The 20,744-nt window shown below is 40.0% G+C and overlaps 2 protein-coding genes across 6 annotated transcripts; one reads left to right on the forward strand and one right to left on the reverse strand.

The window, feature by feature from the left end:
• Window positions 1-1,916: 1,916 nt before the first annotated feature.
• On the reverse strand, window positions 1,917-3,300 carry B3GALT6 (beta-1,3-galactosyltransferase 6). The gene has a single exon (XM_010311455.2). The coding sequence runs from the start codon at window positions 3,155-3,157 to the stop codon at window positions 2,114-2,116; it is 1,044 nt and encodes a 347-aa protein (XP_010309757.2). The 5' UTR covers window positions 3,158-3,300; the 3' UTR covers window positions 1,917-2,113.
• On the forward strand, window positions 3,253-20,301 carry SDF4 (stromal cell derived factor 4). 5 transcript variants are annotated; one of them, XM_075773335.1, is made up of 7 exons: window positions 3,253-3,342; window positions 5,293-5,661; window positions 12,137-12,273; window positions 12,765-12,878; window positions 15,756-15,914; window positions 17,055-17,230; window positions 18,812-20,301. In XM_075773335.1, the coding sequence occupies exons 2-7, from the start codon at window positions 5,354-5,356 to the stop codon at window positions 18,986-18,988; spliced, it is 1,071 nt and encodes a 356-aa protein (XP_075629450.1). In that variant the 5' UTR covers window positions 3,253-3,342; window positions 5,293-5,353; the 3' UTR covers window positions 18,989-20,301. The 5 variants fall into 5 exon arrangements, with proteins under 5 accessions (XP_075629450.1, XP_075629453.1, XP_075629451.1 ...); XM_075773338.1 differs by lacking the exon at window positions 3,253-3,342 and adding an exon at window positions 3,561-3,762; XM_075773336.1 differs by lacking the exon at window positions 3,253-3,342 and adding an exon at window positions 3,563-3,664.
• The last annotated feature ends 443 nt before the right edge of the window (window positions 20,302-20,744 follow it).

Here is a 20,744-nt window from a genome sequence, read left to right on the forward strand (position 1 = left end):
TTACAAGCATTTAATCACATATATACACACAATACTAGTGAACCCCAATTGGCAAATAGATTTTTTAAATACTAAACCCAATTTAAAGTTCCTGTAATCATTAAATTAATGTTTTAGAATAGCATACCTTGTTGAAAAGCACATCTGCCTATCTGTCAATACATAAGCATGCATTAGAATGGACACATGCTAAAAACTTTTTTTCCTCAGTATCTTAATTTAACTTTGTTTTAGAAGGAAGTAAAAGATTTGTTTAAATTTTCAAACTAGAGAATTATCAGCCTCTGCAGAAGACTTTTCTTAATTATCAATAATTTAAGCAAAACAAGAGTAACAAAAAACCCCCATACTTGATTCCTTTGGTATGAATTGCTAACTTGTTAATTTAAGAAGCGAAAATACAGAGATATTGGCAGCCTTTTTTTTATCTTTGCAATTTGTCTCTTCCTGCAGGTGGGAACAGACACTGACCTAGGGAAAGGAAGAAATGAAATCGTATGAAAGTGCAGTGTGCAACAAACAGTGAAACTGTTAAGAATGCCCTTTGGGCATAAAAGTAAAAATTCTGCTTATGCCTAAAGATCTGTAGCTGACAGAAGTCAGTAGCTGTGTGCTAGTACTGGAAAAGTATTTGTGTGTTTTAGAGCACCTGCAACTCAAAAATGTTTGAATTACAGGCTTACCTAAAGCTTTGAAGATAAGTAACATGGTGAAACTGTCTAAGTGATCTGTTCTACAGCCAAGAATGTCCTGTCTGTGTTTACTGTTCAGTACTGCATCTGGTGCTGACAAGCTGCGTCAGTACTAGCATTATTTGTAGTGTAGACAGGACTAAGGGACGTAATCCCATTTACTGACATATCACTTGAACAATTAACTTAGACCTCCTGTAAAAGTGTTTTTAGTTCCACTAAAAGGTACTATTGGAGAGAAGGAGGGAATCCACACGGTCTAACTTCGGGGATCTAAATGTAACAGTCGGGCGATTAGTCTCCTTAGACTGCAATGTAGCTCCTGAAAAGAGAGACAAGGTTCTCCTCAGATAGCTGTTTGGGGGGTGAGGGAACCCATTTCTCTTGACTACATAGAGTTTACTTTCTTAGCTGAGGTACCCATGTTAGGGCAATCTTATTTGAACTCCAAATAGTTTCCACTTATCTAATACTGTTAAACTTAAACTTTATAGAAGTAATCCAGAACAATACAAATCTGAAGCCTACGTCTGACCTTGTAGTAGTCAATGAGATTACTTACTGTTGGGAGGGGAAATGTTTCTTCATACACAGTGTGTTTGGAGGATAAGCCAAGAACAACACCTATGCCTAACTGAAGGCTAGCTCTGTAGCATACTTGCCCCCAGAATAAGATATTTTATATCTGCCAAATACCATAGCTCATCCACCTTTCTAAATATACTTACTCCGTACCTGCCAGATAATTTATGTACATGTCTTTAAAACAACAAAAAGCTTAGAGACAAGTTACACAGAAGGCCTAATAGTTCCATTCTTGTAAATCAGAGCACTTACCAAAGAACAGACTCTCCCTCCCTCCCCTAACATGAATATGCTAGGTACAATTGTTCCCTTTACTTGACTGCTTGTGTCAATAACCAGCCACCCGTTCCCACTGGCAATAGCAACTGATTTGCAGCCCCATTAGAATCTTCAAACCTTGTCAAACTGACATTTGTTCCTTGCCAAGAAATAAACAGCAGATGCTAGTTTCACAATCTTACAGATAACATAAAGGCCTGTCATGATCTTTAGCAAATAAATCTTAGGGTCTGTTAAACACCTTCCAGCAACTTTTCATCCATGTTATCTTCCCCCAAACTTTCTGTACTATCCATATTTTGCAACCTATTATTTGCCTTCAATCCTGTCATATGAGCCTTTCCATGTTTTTTTGTCATCTTTCTTTTTCTTTAAACATCTCTACATCATGCCACACCAGTAGCTCTTAGGAGTTTCAGGGTTTCATTGACTGTGACATAATGAATCGTGCAAAAGCTTTTGAGTAATTTTTAAGCCCTAGTTACTGGGATTCTCCCCAAGTAACAGTAACCAAGCTCAGAGTCCGTTAACATTCTGCCTTTTCCTTCCTCAGACTTTCACGGGATGCCATCCTTCCTCTGGCAACACTGCGAAGGAGGCACTCCCCAATCATACATGTAGGAAAGCCTGAGCTTAACCTCTTCCTTACAGAGCTTTCCTTCTTTAGCCAGGGTCTGGTGCTTTTCCAGCATGTCCTCGATGCTTTGCTTATGAGTTACTATGTACTTATTGTTGCAACCCCGTGACTTATACTCAGTGTCAAAACGAGGGTCGTGCACTCTCTTCACATCGATGGGAGCTAGCCACACTCCCAGGGAGACATCTTCACTCTGCCACATGTTCAGGTAGTCTCTGCTAAGACGCAAATAGCGCACCAGATCCGCAGAAATCACATAACCACCCCCCAGAGCATATGGTAGATAGTAGTCACAGAGCACCCAGGCGCTCTCTTTCCATTTGCCGCCAGATTTGACTCGACCACGGCCAGAAAAGAAGCCCCAATAGAGGCGACGCGGCTCCTTGGCTCTCAGCTCCTCCACAAGCACATCCAAGCGTACGAAGGTATCGTCGTCGGCCTTCAGAGCAAACTGGAAGTCCAGGTGCAGATCCAGCCAGATGTACGTGGCCAGGACTTTAGCAGTCAGGTTCTCGTAGGAATCCCGCAGCTCTGGCAGGAGGAGGAGGTCTCTGTGCCGGCTCTGCTCTAGCTCCAGGCTACGAAGCTCCTCAGCCCCGAGCCCCCCCGTGCCGATCACAAAGCGGCTCCAGATGTCATCGTGCGGGGGGCGGCCGGCGGCCGAGAGCCACGTGCTGCGGATGATGCTGCGACGTTCGCTGTACTTGGGGCCGCTCGTAATGAGCACGGCCAGGAAGGCAGTCTCCTCAGGCGAGGGTGGTGGGGCTGCGGGGGGATGCGGCCCCCTGGCACCCCGCGGCGGCAGGGCTGCAGGCTGGCTGTGCGGGAGCCCGCGGGGGGCTGGCAGAGGCCGGAGGCCCTCGGAGGTGCACTTGGCCAGGTAAAGCAGGACCACGGCGAAGAGCGACAGGCCGCCCAGGCCCAGGGCCGTCTTGTGGCGGCACAGCAGGCGCAGCAGCTTCATGGCCGCGGGGCCTCGAGCGGGCCCCGGCCGGAGCCCCCTCCCTTCCAGGCCGTGAGGCCCCGCCCCCCGAGGATTTAGGCGGGAACGGCAGGAGCCCCGCCCCCGGGGGCTGGAACGGCTTACGGCCGCCGAGAGGAGACAAGGTTCCTGTGGGAACGCTTACCGCGCTTCGCCGTCCCTCAGAGGTGGTTTCATGTCTCCTTCCTGCCTTTTCCCCTTCTCCTCGGGAAAGCGGCGGCCCAGGTCGGGGGGAGGAGCGGCTCCGTCCCTGCCCACCTGCCGGGCCTCCGGCGCGGACCCGGTGTGTGCAGCGGCCGCCGCTTCTCTCGCCGTCTGCCTTGTGGGGGAAGGGGTAGGAGGAGTGGCCGCGTCCTGCACCACCTGACCGCGCACGGCGGCGCCTTGCGGCGGCCATCTTGCAATAGGGCATGCGACGCCGACATGTTGCCATCTTGGTTCCGGGCGCGCCGTGCCGTGCCGTGCCGTGCCGTGCCGTGCCGGCTGCTGGTTTGTGTCACGGCAGGGGAAGCCGCGGGAAGTGCCGGTGCAGCCGGGGGCGGGCTGCGTCTGGGCTGGCTCTGTGTCCAGCACTAAGGGGAGCTCTGGTGCGTGGCGGCGTTGCGGCACGGTATAGTCTTGGGAAAGTAGTCGTGAGTTGACTGGGTAGCTAGCTGTCCTGATTTCGTAAGGAGTGCTAGTGGCGTGTTACGTACAAAACCCAGTATTTCAAGGGCTCCCGAGTAAAATAGAGAAGCACAAAACTGGAGATGTACGTATAGCCAGGATCTGACAAGGAATTAAAAAGGCTCCTTCGCACTTGGAGGAGGTCTGCTTAAATATTAATTGAGGTAAGGAAGAGCACGTGAGCAAACACGCTCAAATTGTTAGCACGCCTTGTTTTGCCTTCCCTCTTTACCGGGTCGTGGCAGCCGCAACGCCCGGGTGGCTGCGGCGGGTCGGGGCGGACCCGCTGTGAGGGGAAAATGGCTGCCGCCAGCGGAACGGGCCGGCCTCCTGCCCTACTCCAAGATGGCGGCTCCGGGCCACTCACGCACGTATTGCGTTTTGACGAAGTTCCTACGCAGCGCTGGCCCTGCCCGCGCTCCTCTTTCCGCCCGTGTCTCTGGGACGGGAGTGGGCCTGGGGTCCTCCGCGCCGCGTGACGTCCTTCCGTGAGGAGCCGCCGCGGCCCACGCAGGGAGCGGGGCGAGGGGCAGCGAGGCCGAGGCTGGCCTCCCCGCGGCCTGTCACGGCTCTCGGAGGCTGCGTCCCCCTCCTGCAGGGAAGGGGCACGGCGGGCGCCCCGACCCTCTCGGTGAGTGCGTGTGACCCTTCCTGGAGCGGGGTCGGGACCGCCGCTGCCCTTCCAGCCGGTGGAGAGTTAGCTGTCGCCGCTCGGTCTGTGACTCCTGCTCCGGGCTGGGCGGGCGCTGCCTGCCCGGGGCTCTGCTGTGCCCGCGGGACCGTGGATTTTGTGCTCCTCGACGCTCTGCGGTCCTTTTCCCCGTCCCTGCGGTCTGCGAACTCGTACGTGGCAGCGATTTTCACGCCCCAGCAAGCAGGTCGTGGCTTGTCCTGCCGGCTGTTTCTTTTGTGTTTCCAGCTCGGCTTTACGTGGTGGCATTTGTAATCGTATTTCCCTCAGTCACCTCTTTCCCAAAAAAACCCACCTTTACGTCTCTCGAGCCTTTCTAAAGAGGCGGTCTGAGATCTCGTGTAAACTGTTGCGCTGTCATGGCTGTTTCTGCAGCTTGCTGGGAAGTGCAGTGCTGGTGTTGGGGTCACTGCACAGCTGAGCTCCGACAGTAAGTGCTCCCTGCGCTGGGCTGACTTGTCAGGAAGCGTCTGGGTTTGAGCTGTCAGGTCAGCTCATGCCGTAACACCAGAGGACAGTTTTGAGAGCAGAACTAGGCATTTTAAAGGATGCTATCTTCCAAAGTCCTCTGACGGGGGTTACAGTTGTGCAGACTGAAAAGATTAACATCTTGTCGTGTATTTATTATTTAACAGGCTTTTAAAATGCTTTCACAGCAAATACTTGTGTGTGTAGGTTCTTCTGAATTTTAGGGTGTTTTATTAGTGACATAATATTCCAGAGTTTAACTTGTGTGTGTTCTCTTCCTTTTTGTTTTTAGATCACTTAGTCCATTCACAGTAATTCAATCAGCCAATACTGTGAATCAAAAGGAAAAAAAAATGATGTCAAGACAGGCCTTTCTCTGCAGTTTGGGATCTCTGTATTTGTCCCTTCTGTTTGTATTTCTTCTAATGGATGTTTATGCAAGGCCTGCGAATAATTCGGCCCTCAAAGAAAAGCCAGCTGACAGTAAAGATGAGAATGAGATCTTGCCCCCAGATCACTTGAACGGGGTCAAAATGGAGATGGATGGACATCTTAACAAAGAATTTCATCAAGAAGTTTTTCTAGGAAAAGAGATGGAAGAGTTTGAGGAAGATTCGGAACCCAGAAAAAATAGGAAGAAGCTCATGGTCATCTTTTCAAAGTGAGTTATGTACATTGCCAAGAACAGTGCAGAACTTCTCTGATCTTCAGAGTAAAATTTGCAAAGTTTTCTGTTATATTTAAAAATTGTAACGATGAGGGGGAGAGCATCATACTATAAGCACTGTGTTCATGTTATTAAGGTATTAACATAACTGTATGAACCATTCTTGGGAGTGAGAATACGTGTGTTGAGAGTCATAATCAGTATACAGGATTGGTGCTGTGGTCTAGTAAAATCTGTGACAAAACATACTGTTTCTATTTGGAAAAAAACCCCAAACCAAACCCAAACAAACAAACTACTTAGCCTCTTGAGGTATGAAAATTGATTATTCCTTGGGCCAGGAAACCAGGAAAAAGTAATATTAATCACACTTGTATCTTAGATTAAGGAATTAGTAACGAAGGGCTTCCTTAGTGGTAGGATGCCTGTGCAGTGGATTAGAAGGATGGGAATTTGTTTCAGTTTTGTTCTAGCAGTAGTATGCTCTTGCTTTGCTGTAAGTTTAGTTTTGATTGGCAATCTAAGTTTCTTATGTATTGCTTGGTTTTATATTCAGTGTGGATTTTGGTTTTGTTTCTGTTGTGACTTCTGCAAATAACTGCAGAGGAAGAATACTGAGAAGACAATAGTAAAGCCAGAAGGGAAGAAAAGGGACAGACAGATAATGGGGTAAGATTGTGGTAAACAGTTGCTTTCTGTTCACAAAACTTCCTAGTAGATGCCAAGTGTCTAAAATGTGAGTGTTTCAAATTAAGTACATGAAGGTTAAAAGTAATTATGCCTAACTGCACATACCATGAATTCAGAAATTGATGTGACAGCTTTCTTCATTGTTAGCAGCGTTAACAAAACATTGAGCTTCTCAGAATTTAGAAAAAGAGAATGAAACATGAGAATTTTGTAGCCTTTTTGAAAACTTCATCTAGCTCTTTATTTGGTGTAAAATATTAACTTTACTTTTAGACATTAAAGTATTTTCCCTTTTATAAAGTGCTTGTGCTAGGTAAGGTTTGTGTCAGGTAATAAAGTGTCAGATGTTAGGAGGTCAGTAAACATAGTGGCAATGGCAATCAAAGTCAGTACATACTTTTAGACACTAGGTGGCAGAACTGGCCTTATTTGCATTTTTGCAATGGAGGATTAATTTTATTAGAACAGCTTAAATAACATTGGTGCTCTTAATGCTGATGACAATGTGGGGATGCACATGTACTTGAGATAAAATGAGAAACAAACTTTAACAAAGTTTTAACAAACTTTTTTTCTGCAAACTTTTCATTAACAGGGAAAAAATATCCATAATAACATTCGAATTTTTTTTCCTGGTGTTCCCCCGAGTAAAGGCAGCTAAAGCAAGTAGGCAAACCAGAGTGCCTTCTTCATTTGGAGTAGAGTCCTTTATTACTATGTCTGCTATTCAGACCACTCACTTCGTTGGTAGGGTATATACAGATATTAAGATTGTGCTTAGATGCTTTTATTTTCTTTATTGCTGTATGCTTATTGGAAACATTTAACTGGTGGTTAGTAGATGTCATACACAAATTGCAAACTCTGTTCATTTCTGTCTGTTACGGAAGAGATTGTCTTGGGAAGCTTGAAGCAATTGGATTCAAGATCAACTTCACGCAGATACTTTCTTAAAATTACATTCCGTCAGATGGTCAGATTAGAAATTAGAAAAGCGTTCTGAGGAATTTGGTTGCTTTCTAGACATGGTCTTAAAGGCTGAGTGACAAGAAAAATACTATGAACTTTTGTGAAAAGCTGGTAAGTCACAGGCTTCCAGATGCTTTGAAAATATTTTCTTTGAAAGCATAAAGAAAACACACAATGTATTTTTAATTAATGACAGCTGAGATTCTGTGGCATGCCAGTATGATATAAAGTACTCAATTCCAAGTATACATTATTTTCAGTAACCCTATTAGACAATAAAGTTGAAACATGGAAGAAAAGTTCCCCAAACCATGTTTTTCTAGGCAAGCAAGCTATATGTGACTGAAAGAACAAGTGGCACTTGATAATTTTGTATTTCAGTTTCTGAAGTCACTTTTTACTGGGAGGACAAGCCGTACTTATTTAAAGACGTGGTTTTTTACAAGTTAACCAGTACTTCTGCTTTGCCCTGTGAAATTAGAGTATCGTGCAGAAAATCCTGGGTGCTTCTTTTTAGTCGTCTGCCAAGGGTAAGTGTTCAGGTGTCTTCAGGTCAAGAAAATCTGTCAGAGGGACTTACTTAACATCCTTTCTTCTTGTACTTCTCATAATTGCAAAAAACCACATTTGCTATAGTCTCCATTTAAATAGTTTAAATTAGCCTGGAATCTATAAAAAACTCTTTTGCTCTATGGTGTAGTTTACCTTGTGTAGGTGGGTGTTGATGGGAGGGAAGGAAAAAAGATATCGAAAGCACTCAAACGTATTTATGGTAATGCTGATTTCACTAAATCGATGGCGTTGGGTACTAGAATTCGGTTTGGTGAGCCTTGCTTCAAAGGGTCAGTTATCTTTTAAATTACCTGTACTGAACAAAACCAATAAATTCAAGTACAGAAGAATGTAATGTGTGTGGCTTTCTGTCAGGGTGTTTTTGTGGTGATGGAGTTACTCAGCTTTCAAACTCAAAGAGGTATCCTTCTAGCATTTGCATTTTGCTGATGTTTTCAGCTACTTAATGGCAGCCCTAGTTGTGATTTAAAAGTTAATCTTTGTGTTAGCTAAGTACTTACCTTGATGGTCATTCATCAGGTCACAGGCTAAAATACACCTTCTGTTAATTACTACCGTGTACAGAGATGTTTTGGTTTATTTTCTTCTCCTTGTTTAAAAGTCCTGAACTTACCTTTTCCTAAAGCAGAACTTGTTCTGAATCCCACAGTGCTTCTAAGCATAGCTGAGACTTTACAGCTGTGACTGTTTGTGTTCAGACTGCACGTAGGGCAAGATCCGTGCCTCCTTAATTTTGGATTTCTCATAGCCTAACACAGAATTCATTTCGACTGGTATGCATTCTGTCTGTGGCAGGAAGATGCTAGTAACAACAGCTGATGTTGGGCAATAGCAGGTAGAATGCAGAAGGAGGAGAAGGGACATTTTAAGTTTTCCTGTTTTGTATCTTTGATTTAGATTACAGATTTGTATTATTCAGTTAAAAAACTGTTGGCTTTGTGTGCTATTGGAAGATTTCAAGTAGCGTGTGCGCCCCGATTTGTGTTTTTCCTAACCTGTACATTTAAATGTACATCTAATAAATTTTGCATACCACCAACTGTGTAAAGTAGAGCTTTGCTTTGGTTTCTGTTATTAAAAATTATTTTCTGGATCTGCTTTTCATTATTTGAATGAAACAGAAACCACCTCTAAAGTGATATGCATTACATGCTCAAGAAAATCTTTAGTCCTTTAGGTAAGATCACTGCCTTCCTGCTCCCCCCAATACCTCAGGCAGCATTGCAGTGTTGTCATTTAGGAATCTGAAAACCTGAGTGGCCAATATTTATTGATAATACTTTTAGGTGTGGACTTTTTGAAAGGTGACCACAAAAATCTGATTTTTAATGGCTTGTGGTTGAGAAACTGTGCTGAAGTGTTTAAGACTTGTTTTTCCAGGCTTGACATCTATATTCAATGCAACCCTTACTACATGCTTTTGTTAAAGAAAAATTTCCAATTGTCCTACAAAGTAGTATACTTGCTTGTTTCTTACTCAAAGGTAGTATTAATATTTAGGCTGTGAATAGATAATTAGTTTGAATAGTCAGTGAAGTGTTAACCTTGAACTTAGACATTATAAGGAGCTGTTGTAAATAATGGTATTTATCATGCTGCATCAACTACTGTCTGGGCTGTGGTTTAGCTATAATTTTCTCTGGAATGAGACAGATAAGCAATTAGATAAATTGCTCTCTGTAGTCTGTTTTTTTTAATTCAAATTTATGCTAAAAATTGTCTCTGCTTTTACAAAAGCTTTCTTTGCTGTCAATTCAGGAAATAGTACATCATATACCTAAGTTTTGATGAATTTGACATAGGACTCTAGCAGCAAACTATGCTGCTTGTAGAAAAAGAGCAATCGAGTTTTTGTTTTTGGTTGTTTTTTTTTTAGCTAGTATACCATGAACTTTGAGGAAATCATCACAAGATTTCTATACACAAATTTCCAAGGAAGGTTTGAGCAAACTTGTAGTTTGGCATGATATTCTTGCTTGGGTTCATCTTGTTTTCATGAACTTAAATTCTTTCTTGCCAGTAGTTGTTCCTGGGCAGTTTTTTTTTAAGGAGGGCATTAGAAGGTACCACTCTTTACTAACATCTTTTGAGTGTTCAGGCCTATCTGCCTTAGAAAACTGATTGCCCATCACTGTGCTATAAAATCAATATTCTGTGACTTACCAATATTAGGTTGTTAAGCAACATGTAGTTATCTAAGCTTGTCATTATTAGTGGAAATGTTTTGAGTAGTCGATTTAGAATGAGATAGTTATCTAAGGAAGCATGGACAGTCTTTTGTTTTTATTGTCTTAGATGGTAACCTCGCAGCAGGACCGTATCTTATGTTTCATATAATTGTAAAGTTGTAAATATTCCTCTCAAAAGCAGAAATGCTGTTTATGGACACTGAAAGAATTTCAGCTCATCTTATACAGTGGATACCTCTTAGTTCATGAAAATCTGAGTCATTGGAGACTTCTTGTGAACTGTGGTAGCAGATCAAAGGTGTGCTTTCATGAGCTAGAAGAGCAGTAAAATGGAATGTTTGTTACCTTTCTCCCTAGTTACAATGTGATTTACATGGAAAGTACGGCTTGGAAGTAGTTAAGTTTGATAGCTTTGATGTAAGGAAACTAGAATGTTAAATGTTGAGGGGAAAATACTTTGTTTTCCCTTCTCATTTTTGATAGTACCTATTCCGTATCAAACCCCACGTTTGTTCACCTGGTAAGTGCAAGGTGGTGTGAGCGGAACATGGCCATTTTACTGGTCTTGCCGTTGATACTGAAAAGTTGCTAATACTGAGCCTGTGCATATGTATGTGGAAAGATATGTTACAATATTTAAAACTGCTGATACTGCATTTATTAATACAGTTAAGTGTAGAAAATTAGGTGCTAGGGTTGTTATTTGCCTTTAGCTTTTAACATTTACTTGACATTTAAAGGCAAATCACATATTTAATGACTTGAGTTTCAGTGATAACACTTCAGTACTGTTAAGACAGTGATAGAAACAGATAAAAAAGACATAATCAAGCTGGGGGTTTTTGTGTTTTTTCTTTTTTTTTTTTTAATTCAACACAACTGGTTTTGTTATGCTTTAAATAGAATCTTGCCTCCTAAATGTTAGTGGTATCTCTTCAGTTTTAAATATTTAAATACGTCTTTTTTTGAGTAAATACTTCATGATATGCTCAAAAAACCCCTTAAAGTGGCATGTTACTGTTTTTTATTTGTTCTTCAACTGTAATTTTTATATTAACTTCTTTTTTATGAAATAAGCAATAATGGAATTGATGGTATGGCAGTGTATCTTTCTTGATAAAGCAATATCGGTAATACATTAAGGAGAATAGTGGATTGTCAGATTGGACATTTACTGATAATTTTAGTCAGGTAGAAGAAGTTTAGTTCTGTAGCTCAGTAGCACTGAGTACAAGCATATCCTTTGACAAAGCAAAATGAGCCTGATAACTCAGAAACCTAATGGAGAACAAATGTATGTGCAGAACTTTTAAATGTGTTAAGAACTAAAAACTATCAGCTGTAATGTATTACCAGAGATCAAGGTATAGTAGAGGAAACTTGGTTTGTTTGGGGTTTCTTCCACTTACAAGTACTACAGTCAAAGTATTAAATAGCTTGAAAGTCCTTGCACCAACGTTATTCACTTTTTTGGTTTAATTGTTTTCGCTGGTCACGATAGTTGTGATGTAATCTAGGCAGACACAGAGAGACAGTTCATCAGTAAACTTCAGAGATCTTGGAAGATCGAGGTAAAAAGGACTTAGATAAATTGAGAGGGAGTTAATGATTTGAGAGAATGTTAGAGAATAAACTTTTCAGTGTACTGAAAGTCTGTACCAGTTGGCAATTAACCGTTCGGAACCAATAGGAAATGAGTTAATATGCCATGAGTGATGTATTTGTGGTTTCATCTACTTAAAAAAATTACTTAAAAATATAATATTGAAGTGAGTTAACTTACAGCAAAGTGAAGTATGGCGGAACGTTTTTCACTGAGTAGTAACCTAGATGTTGTAGTTACTTAATTATGAAATAAATGGCTAACTTGCTACTTGTTTACTCTGTAGTTTGAAGAATGTACGACTTCTCAGAGAGAGTTATAAATATACTTTTTTCTGTAGCAAGCTGTTTGTTATTGTTGAACAAAGTAATTAATTTAGAAGCTAAAAATAATCACACCTCACCCCCATCCCCAATTCTAAATCTCGTTTGCTATTCATCCATAGGGTGGATATAAATAATGATAAAAAGATAGGTGCGAAAGAGATGCAGCGCTGGATCATGGAAAAGACAGATGAACATTTCCAGGAAGCTGTGGAAGAGAATAAAATGCACTTCCGAGCTGTGGACCCTGATGGTGATGGTAAGGTGAACAGTTCCTCCATCTCCTGATGACATCTTAAGTCAATTGCTGGTAGCCAAACCTATTGGCTGCTCTTTGTGCTGTGACAAAATCCAAGTTTCTTTGGATGGCATGTAATCACAACAGTTTTGATCAATACAGAAGATAATAAAGCAAAGAAGTAATGTGCTCCAGTCGGCACTGTAGTTCTGTGTTGACTGCTATGTTATTTCACTTCTGGTCATAGGAAATTGTAACAAGTTAAGTGGCTCTGCCAGGGATGGGGGTGAGGACGGTGACATAATTAGATTATTTTCATAAGGCCTGTCTGGTCTGAAGAAATATAAAAGTGAATCAGGTGATAGTATTCCTATTGTCATTCATAAAGCTTAGTGTGATGGTTACAGTGCTGAACCAAAAGATTTTTAGCGCGTACCATTTTAAGTAATGAGACCAAAAGTTCATCGTTTAAACATACTATGTCATGTCTGAGAGATGTCCCTTTCTTACAGGCCATGTGTCCTGGGATGAATATAAAATTAAATTTTTGGCAAGTAAGGGCTTTAATGAAAAAGAGATCGCAGAGAAGATCAGAAACAATGAAGAATTGAAAATAGATGAAGAAAGTAAGTGCGCACTGTTGGTGTGTGTCGGTTTTTCTTTTACTTAAAACCTAAAACCTGAATGTCAAAACAGTTCTTAACAGAACATGAATATTTTAGTTGTTCTTCTGCTTCTACACAAATGTAGAATGTGTAAGTCATTAGACAAAAATACTAGATTCCTTTCCAACTCAAATCTGCCTTCCCAACACTCTTGAAGTAAATACTTAACACTGAAAAATCTTGGTTGATTATTTGTTACTGCCTATTTAAATAGTTTTCAGTTATTTATGTTTAACAGTCTGCTAAAATTTGTCATACCTGTGTTGTCTGTGGGCCATTGTATTATTTGTTAATGGGGGAATCAGCTTCCCTGTTGCTCCAAATGAAAGGCAGCTGCTATACATGATTCCTGTTCTAAAATTGAGGAGGGGTGTACGTGCTACCAAACAGTGTTGTGTTTAAATAGGTACGTGCTTAGGCACTGCAAAGTGTACTAGAAGTTAATAGCAGAAGGTTGCCTAACAATTGTTTCATGTTTTGTCTAAGTTCTCTATAGAGAGATACCGATTCTTTAGGTTAGTGAGATTTGATCATTTCTTCCTTATTACTTTTGAAACTTTCATTTTAATCTGGCTTGGTATAAACACAACTCTTAACAGTGTAATCTCCCTGCTCCCCACCCCCCCATCTAAAAGTGTTTAAATTTACTGTTAAGTAAAACACAAAGCCTTAGCCTTTCCTTGCAGGAATTAGTCATTTAAAAGTGGGTTATGTTATATTTTCCATTTATCAAAAAGCAACTAAAATGCAAATGGGCCTTTGAATTTTATGGCAGGGAAAACACCTGTGCAGTGTGTTCTATGGCAGTGTGGTTAAGTACAGTTTACAGGAATGCTCATCAGATAAAAGATTTGCTGAATAAGGGAAGTGTGTACATAACCATTTTTCTATCTAGGTAACAAGCCTTGTTTGGGAAAATCAAGTTAGTTATCTACCGCTTCCTGAGGATGATAAGCTAAATTTATTTTCATACTCTAGTGCAGTGCAAAAGTACTCTTTTTCAGTCTGTATAATAAAAAATAACTGAATATATGGATTTTAGGGCATGTTCTGAGTCTTGTGCAGAAGCACGCTACAGTTTGGATGCCAGGCCAAAACTAGGGACACAACTTTATTTACCTTATGCAAATAAAGACAGTTTCAACTGACAGTTGAGTTTCATTTAAGAATGAGTAAGAAAGGCAGGCAAAGGGAGATTAACTTGTGACTTCTAACGTTTGGGGTTGGCTACACTGGAAAACTATAAGTGATTTGATTATTCTGTGTTTACGTGTATCCTTGACATAACAAACTTGCCATTTACAAATGCGTGCTACGATTCATACTGTGACTCTGAAGGATTTCTTTACTATTCACAAAAAACATTCACTGAAGACTTACCTTTTAATTGCAACTAGTGATTCAAAAATGTAGATGTGACCATTAGCATTTTTTTTCCTCTTGTAACTCAACAACCAAAAGCATGCAGGAGATATTTAAAGAGAGTTTATTAAATTAAAAAAAAAAAGTTTATTATCTGAAGACAGTAGTCTTTCAGAGCGTTTTTAAAACTTGTGAAAAGCAAATGCTTCAGATTTGTGTTTGTTAGTGTATTTTGCAGATAGTAGGGTGTGCTACACACAGTATTTTTTCCAGTGTGTCATTTAGAAAATGCCTACACCAGAAAAAGAATACTCTATACAGGTATTTTTTTTCCTGTTTGGTTATGTTCAGGACCACTAGGTGCACATAATATTCATGTTGTGTGTGGCAGGGTGTTTTTTTCTTCAAATCAGATGCGTGGTTTTAGCGGAAACTCATGTACAAATTATGATTCTCAGTTAAGTTTAGGAAAAATTCACTTAAAAAGTGCTTGTCTGCATGGTGTAAGAGGAAATGAAAGAAGTGGAAATGCAAAGTGATTTTGGTGCTGATATATTTATTCACACACATGTACTTCAACTTACTCCTTGCAGCAAAAATATTTCCCTTTATTAAATTATAGTGATAACTAAAATATATGCAGGGTTTAGGTCTGAAGTCAGAATGCCTTCTGATAGAGAATAGACAAGGTAGCTAAAAGGAGTAATAAGTACTTGTATCCTTAGGTAACTGAAAACTAAATGCATATCTTGGTGCTTAGCTTAGCATCGGTTCTTGATGTTTCCAAACTTCCTTTTGTAAGAAAAGGGTTGATTTTTTTGTAGGAAAGGGTTTGTTGTTCTATGGTTATTATTTGGGTAGGAAAATAATTGGTTGACATCTTCCTTTCCTGTAGATACTAACTAGGTGTGTGATGTCACAATTGCAATACGTGGAGATAGTGAATGTGAAGAATAGTCTACATTTGAAGAATATTTCAGTGTACAGGACTGTTTTGAAGTAGAAAACAAAAATGATTCATTCAGAAGAAAAGTACTACTGGTATTCAGGCAGGTGAAAGATTTCTGTTGGTAGTGGGCTTCAAAATACGAAAATAAGAAAAGAGAACAACAAGTACTGAACAAAGTTGGATTATTCATACCTCCTACCAGAACCGTCTAACAATACTGGTAGGACAATACTTTTCTCTTGATACCTTGAAGCTTTGGTACAGGTGTAGCTAAATCTTTATTCTCATCGCTTAATTTCAGTTCAGTTGTTTGGTTAAAGGATCTTTCCTAGTGTTTCAGCACAAACTAGACTAAATGAATTGCACTTTGTTTCCCCTTAGCACCCACCTCCCCTGCGAGTTGAACTGTAAAATAACGGGTTCATAAGTCATTCTTGTTAAACAATTGAATAACAGACTAAGGTATATTTTTAAGACCTTTAAAGAGATTGAACATGATAGCTTAAATCTTTTTCTTAAATTTCTAGCACAGGAAGTTTTGGATAATCTGAAGGATCGGTGGTACCAAGCTGACAACCCACCTCCTGATCTGTTGTTGAATGAAGAAGAATTCTTGTCCTTTCTTCATCCAGAGCATAGTAGGGGAATGCTGAAGTTCATGGTGAAAGAAATCATCCGAGATTTGGGTATGTCATTTTAAAACATGCTTTCCTGGGAGTTGTTTACTTGCAAACCATTTTATTGGGTAGACATTATTAGGTCATTGCACTGTTATTGGTCAATCTGAAAGGTTGGCACGTCTTGTTTGCTCTGTTCTACACATCTTCTAATGTGATGAGTAAGAAAAACTAACAGCACAAATGCGTGCATCTCTGTGGAGTTGTCCGTGCATCTCTCAAAACTAAATTTAGTTTCTGGTTGTTAAAGAACAGCACAACATTATATGTTAGATATTCTGAGTACTTCATACGAAGATCAGCTGACGCAACTTCACACTGAAGTGCTGCTGCATTGTAGGGTCACTGTAGCAAAGTAGTAGAAAAGGTTTGATGAATAGTAAAATATTATAAAATATATTGATGCGAATGTTCCATGAGGAGGGCAGTAATTACTTTGTGCTTCCCCAGTACAGCAGCCGTGTAAGAATAGTGACGTACCGTCATGAAAGTGGAAATAAATGGTTGAGGTTTCTAAGAAAATAAGTTTTTTTAAAAAAATTCATAAGTATTGGCACACGTGTTTTTTTTTTTTCTATTGAGTCAATAGTGATGCATATTTAAAACTGCTAGAACATCTGGATTAAAAAAAGAGAGAACTATGACTTTGCTTGTTGTTAGCTTAATAAATATGAAGAGTTTCCAGTGATACTCGATTGTGTGGCACGCACAGACAGAACAACTGCAGTACACAGTGTTTTATGAGGGTTAATTTACCTGAACACTAATACAAGGGCAGACTAGATACAGCTGTAAGAAAATTTCTGTTGCAGTACCTTGTTGAAAAATAAACAACAATTAAAAAAAGTTAAAAAGCCCAGCTTGTCACCTGGTGTGTCCTTCAGGTCCAGTGAAATTCTTTTTGTTTAGATTATAGATGAGTGTATATTTATTATTTTTTTAGCTTTCTAAAACATTGTATATGTACTATAATGCAGAGAGGTTTTGGCTAACCAAAGGTGTAAATGGTAACTATTCTCTGCTAGAGTCAGGATTGTGGGCTGCTGAAACCAGGCAGGCTGTACCAATGTACATCTGACATGAAGGAATTTATAATTTTTAATAGACATTAAGCTAATACTTTTCAGTTTCTATGTACTTTTGTTGTAGATCAAGACGGGGATAAGAAACTTACCCTTTCAGAGTTCATTTCATTACCTGTTGGTACTGTAGAGAACCAGCAAGCTCAAGATATTGATGATGATTGGGTAAAAGATAGAAGGAAGGAATTTGAAGAAGTCATTGATGCTAACCATGATGGTATTGTCACAATGGAAGAGCTGGAAGTAAGTCTTCCTTAAATAGTACTAATGTTTTCAAAACCAGCAGTGTTTTTTTTACTACAGGATTGAAACTACTTCGGAGAATATGAAGTCCAAAAATATTTGAATTAACACTACGGTGTGTGTGTCTACTTTACAAAACTTTGGATTATAGTGTTGTTCTATAGTGCTCGCATATAGTGTTATTAGCTTTTTGTTAAAGCGGAGGGGGCGTTTTCCTAGCATAACTCTTATTCATAGGTATGCTTTTAGGGTTTTTGTCACATAAACATTTGCATGAATATGAGGTGCATGAAAGCAAGTCACAGACTTCATTAGGTGCACTGGTTACTGAGACAGTTGTACTTTCAGTTGCAAAAGGAGTAACTGGCAACCTATGTATTAAAAAATAAAATAAAAAAACCCAACCAACGACGAACAAACCCTGGGCCTCAGTAGCCTAGAAAATAGTAGAGATCCCTTGTCTTCTTAGAGTGTTTTTCTTTTTAAAAAAAAAAAACAAATTATTATTTTCAAGTGTGGGTTCTAGTTTGTGGCTTTTTGGACTTTGGTTTGTAGAAGTAAGGCTTTCTTTTAATAATACTGTCTGCAGAAGAGTCTACCAAACAGCATGAAATATTTTGCACCCTATAGTTGTGGCAGTTTTGTGGCCAATCGAAGAGGCTTATGGCTCATTTCTGGCTTTTTGTCCTTTCTGGGTGTAAGAATGTACTTTGACTAGCAGAATTTGAACTGCAGCATAGGCAGTGTGAAAGGAGAACCTCTAAAATGTTGGTCTCCCTGAGACAGGATGAATGTTAAAGTTCCTAATCTTGTCAGTATGCAAATAGGTGGGTAGGAATGATAGTGGCACTATGGATAAACAGTTATAACATAGACAATGTTAATAGCCTTTTTACTGAGAATTTTCTTTTAAAAATAGCCGCTTTATCTGTCAAGTCTTTGTATACATATACACAGACACATCCACGCACGTGTCACATCTTCTGGGAAGAAATTGAAGATAATCTTGAGTCTTCTACATCATGAACTAAAATGCTGTGCTTGAAAACTTTGAATATATTTCCAGTTAGGTGAAGGAGCAAAGTGCTTTGAATGCTTTGTTTCTTAGACTTCTGACCTCTGTAGTGTCTGTCTGGTGGTTTAAAATGGAACTAGAAAGTTCTAAATTGAATGCGTTCTAAAAAGATTATCTCCAGAAACAAGAAAATTTAGGTCATACAGATCGGTAGTGTGTACCTTTTAATTTTGAATTGATATTTCTTCACTAAAGCCACCAGATTTAGTAGTTTGGTTTGCAGCCAAAATGTCAAAAATATTTTTATTGTAGACACTGGCATAAGCTGAGAAAATGTGGATTCCTGTTAGAACAGCTAAGGAAGCAGTAAATGGAAAAATAGCTAGAAGATAGATGTAAGCCTGTCAAAAAGATGTGCTAACACCTTTTTCCATGACTTATGTTCACTTTGAGGTGTCTTATGTTGGTCTCATAATTGCTGAAGCTTACATGGAGCTATGGTTCATAATTCTGATGTGTGGGAATGTGTGCTTAGTGGTTGAAAATTATTTTTTTACTTGTTTTAGGAATATATGGATCCTATGAATGAATACAATGCCCTAAATGAAGCAAAGCAAATGATAGCAGTAGCAGATGAAAATCAAAACCATCACTTAGAGCTGGAGGAGATCCTGAAATACAGTGAATACTTCACAGGCAGCAAGCTTATGGACTATGCGCGTAACGTCCATGAGGAGTTCTGATCCTGCTCACTTTTCTGGAGCTCTGAAGCACTTTCTTGCTTTCAAAGAAAAAACAAAAGAAAAAAAAAAAGAAAAGAAAAAAAGATCCAACCCCCAAACAGACAGAAAGTTACTTTGCTGCTATCTGTGTTACATGCCTACAGTGTGTTGTCCTGACTTAAAAAAAAACTTCCGTCCATACATAAGAGCTACAGCTCTGTTGCCTTCGGTATGAGGGGGGAAAAAAGGCCCGTAAATAATGGGGCAGGCCCTGCAGGACATCAGTTTGCCCTGTTTTGTACGGTTAATCCAGCTGAAGTTTCAGCTGCTTTTGGCTAATCATATCTGGTGGAGGCTTCTTAAATATTTAACTCTTCTTGGTGCCCTCGTAGCTGCTGATCCATGGAAATCACAAATAACACTGAAAGATGTTGGCTTTTTTGTAAAAGAGATTGTTGTTCAAATACGTGTGTTCTGACCTCATGAGAATATCCATACATAGACTGATTGGCTAATCTTCCGGTATTTTTCTCAGTGCATCTCAACCTACTTATGTGTTGTTGAGAATTTAATAGAAGTTCTCCCTCCATTGCTGAACTATCTTTGGGAGCTGTGGGGAAGAACTTATTTTAAATGTTACAGAGGAACTCTTTTGCATCTACTTTAAAAAGAAAACTGGTTATAGTGTGACAGGTTTTGTGTTTGCAACTGCACTGGGAATGTGAGAGACTTGAGATTGCTTATGTCTTAAAAAAATCAAATTTTATTCTAAAATGAAACAACAGAGAAGGTTTCTTTGTGGACTTAAAGATGTTGGCCAGAACAATGGTGTTCACTTAGGTGTATGGTTACTACTTAACTAAAGTTCATTGTTAAAACTAGCATAATTACTTGCCTCTGTGCAAATTAATGATGCTGATGAAGCTGGGGGAAATACAGGCTTTGCTTTTGAACTGCTTTTGCCAGTGCAGTGTACAGTCAGCACTTCAGAAGCTTGTTAATGAGTCTGGTTTTGGGTAATCTCTGAAAGCATCTTGCAACACAAGGGTCATATCCACTACTGTCTAAAATAGAAAATTTATTTTTACTTTGGTTCCATCTTTACTGTAAAAACCCCTCTTTCTGAAGGGTTGCCTGAAAATCCAAGTGAGATGTTATATTTGATTAAATTTATTCTCTTAATATAATGTAAATACAAGCATTGCTGTCTGTTTCTGTTTCAGTATTTCCTCTCTTCTTTTTTTTGTTTTTGTTAAATGGGTTGTGTCAGAGTCTTTTTATATACGTACATCTTTTTCTTTTTTCATTAAATACTTTTCTCCACGCTTTGGAAATGTTGCTCGTTTTAGGATTGTCAGTGAGTGGGGAAAAATTGAAACGCTTCAGAGGACAGACAAATTATAACATGATTTTGCAAGAACTGTGAGAGGGGGATAAATTTGGTTCATAATCTTGTGTTAAAATGAGTTTAGATTGTCTGCCACTACTGGGTTTGCGTGGCAAGGTTTTGGTAGCGGGGGGGCTACAGGGGTGGCTTCTGAGAGAAGCTGCTAGAAGCTTCCCCTGTGTCTGACAGAGCCAATGCCAGCCGGCTCCAAGACAAACCCACCGCTGGCCAAGCCAATCAGTGACAGCGGTAGCATCTCTGGGGTAACAGAGTTAAGAAGGAAAAAAACCCCTAGCGTAAGCTTTTGCAGCCAGAGAGAGGGGTGAGAAGATGTAAGAACATCTGCAGACACCCAGGTCAGTGCAGAAGGAGGGGCAGGAGGTGCTCCAG

Source organism: Balearica regulorum, chromosome 21 (genome assembly GCF_011004875.1).
Source record: "Balearica regulorum gibbericeps isolate bBalReg1 chromosome 21, bBalReg1.pri, whole genome shotgun sequence".
Taxonomy (NCBI): Eukaryota; Metazoa; Chordata; class Aves; order Gruiformes; family Gruidae; genus Balearica; species Balearica regulorum.

What these genes read in the sequence shown, in the direction of transcription:
- SDF4 (XM_075773335.1), top strand. Translation starts at nt 5,354, where the DNA reads ATGATGTCAAGACAGGCCTTTCTCTGCAGTTTGGGATCTCTGTATTTG. An exon ending in CTCATGGTCATCTTTTCAAA is followed by an intron (nt 5,662 to 12,136) that starts GTGAGTTATGTA and finishes ATTCATCCATAG; the next exon opens with GGTGGATATAAATAATGATA. An exon ending in TCACAATGGAAGAGCTGGAA is followed by an intron (nt 17,231 to 18,811) that starts GTAAGTCTTCCT and finishes TACTTGTTTTAG; the next exon opens with GAATATATGGATCCTATGAA.
- B3GALT6 (XM_010311455.2), bottom strand. Translation starts at nt 3,157, where the DNA reads ATGAAGCTGCTGCGCCTGCTGTGCCGCCACAAGACGGCCCTGGGCCTG.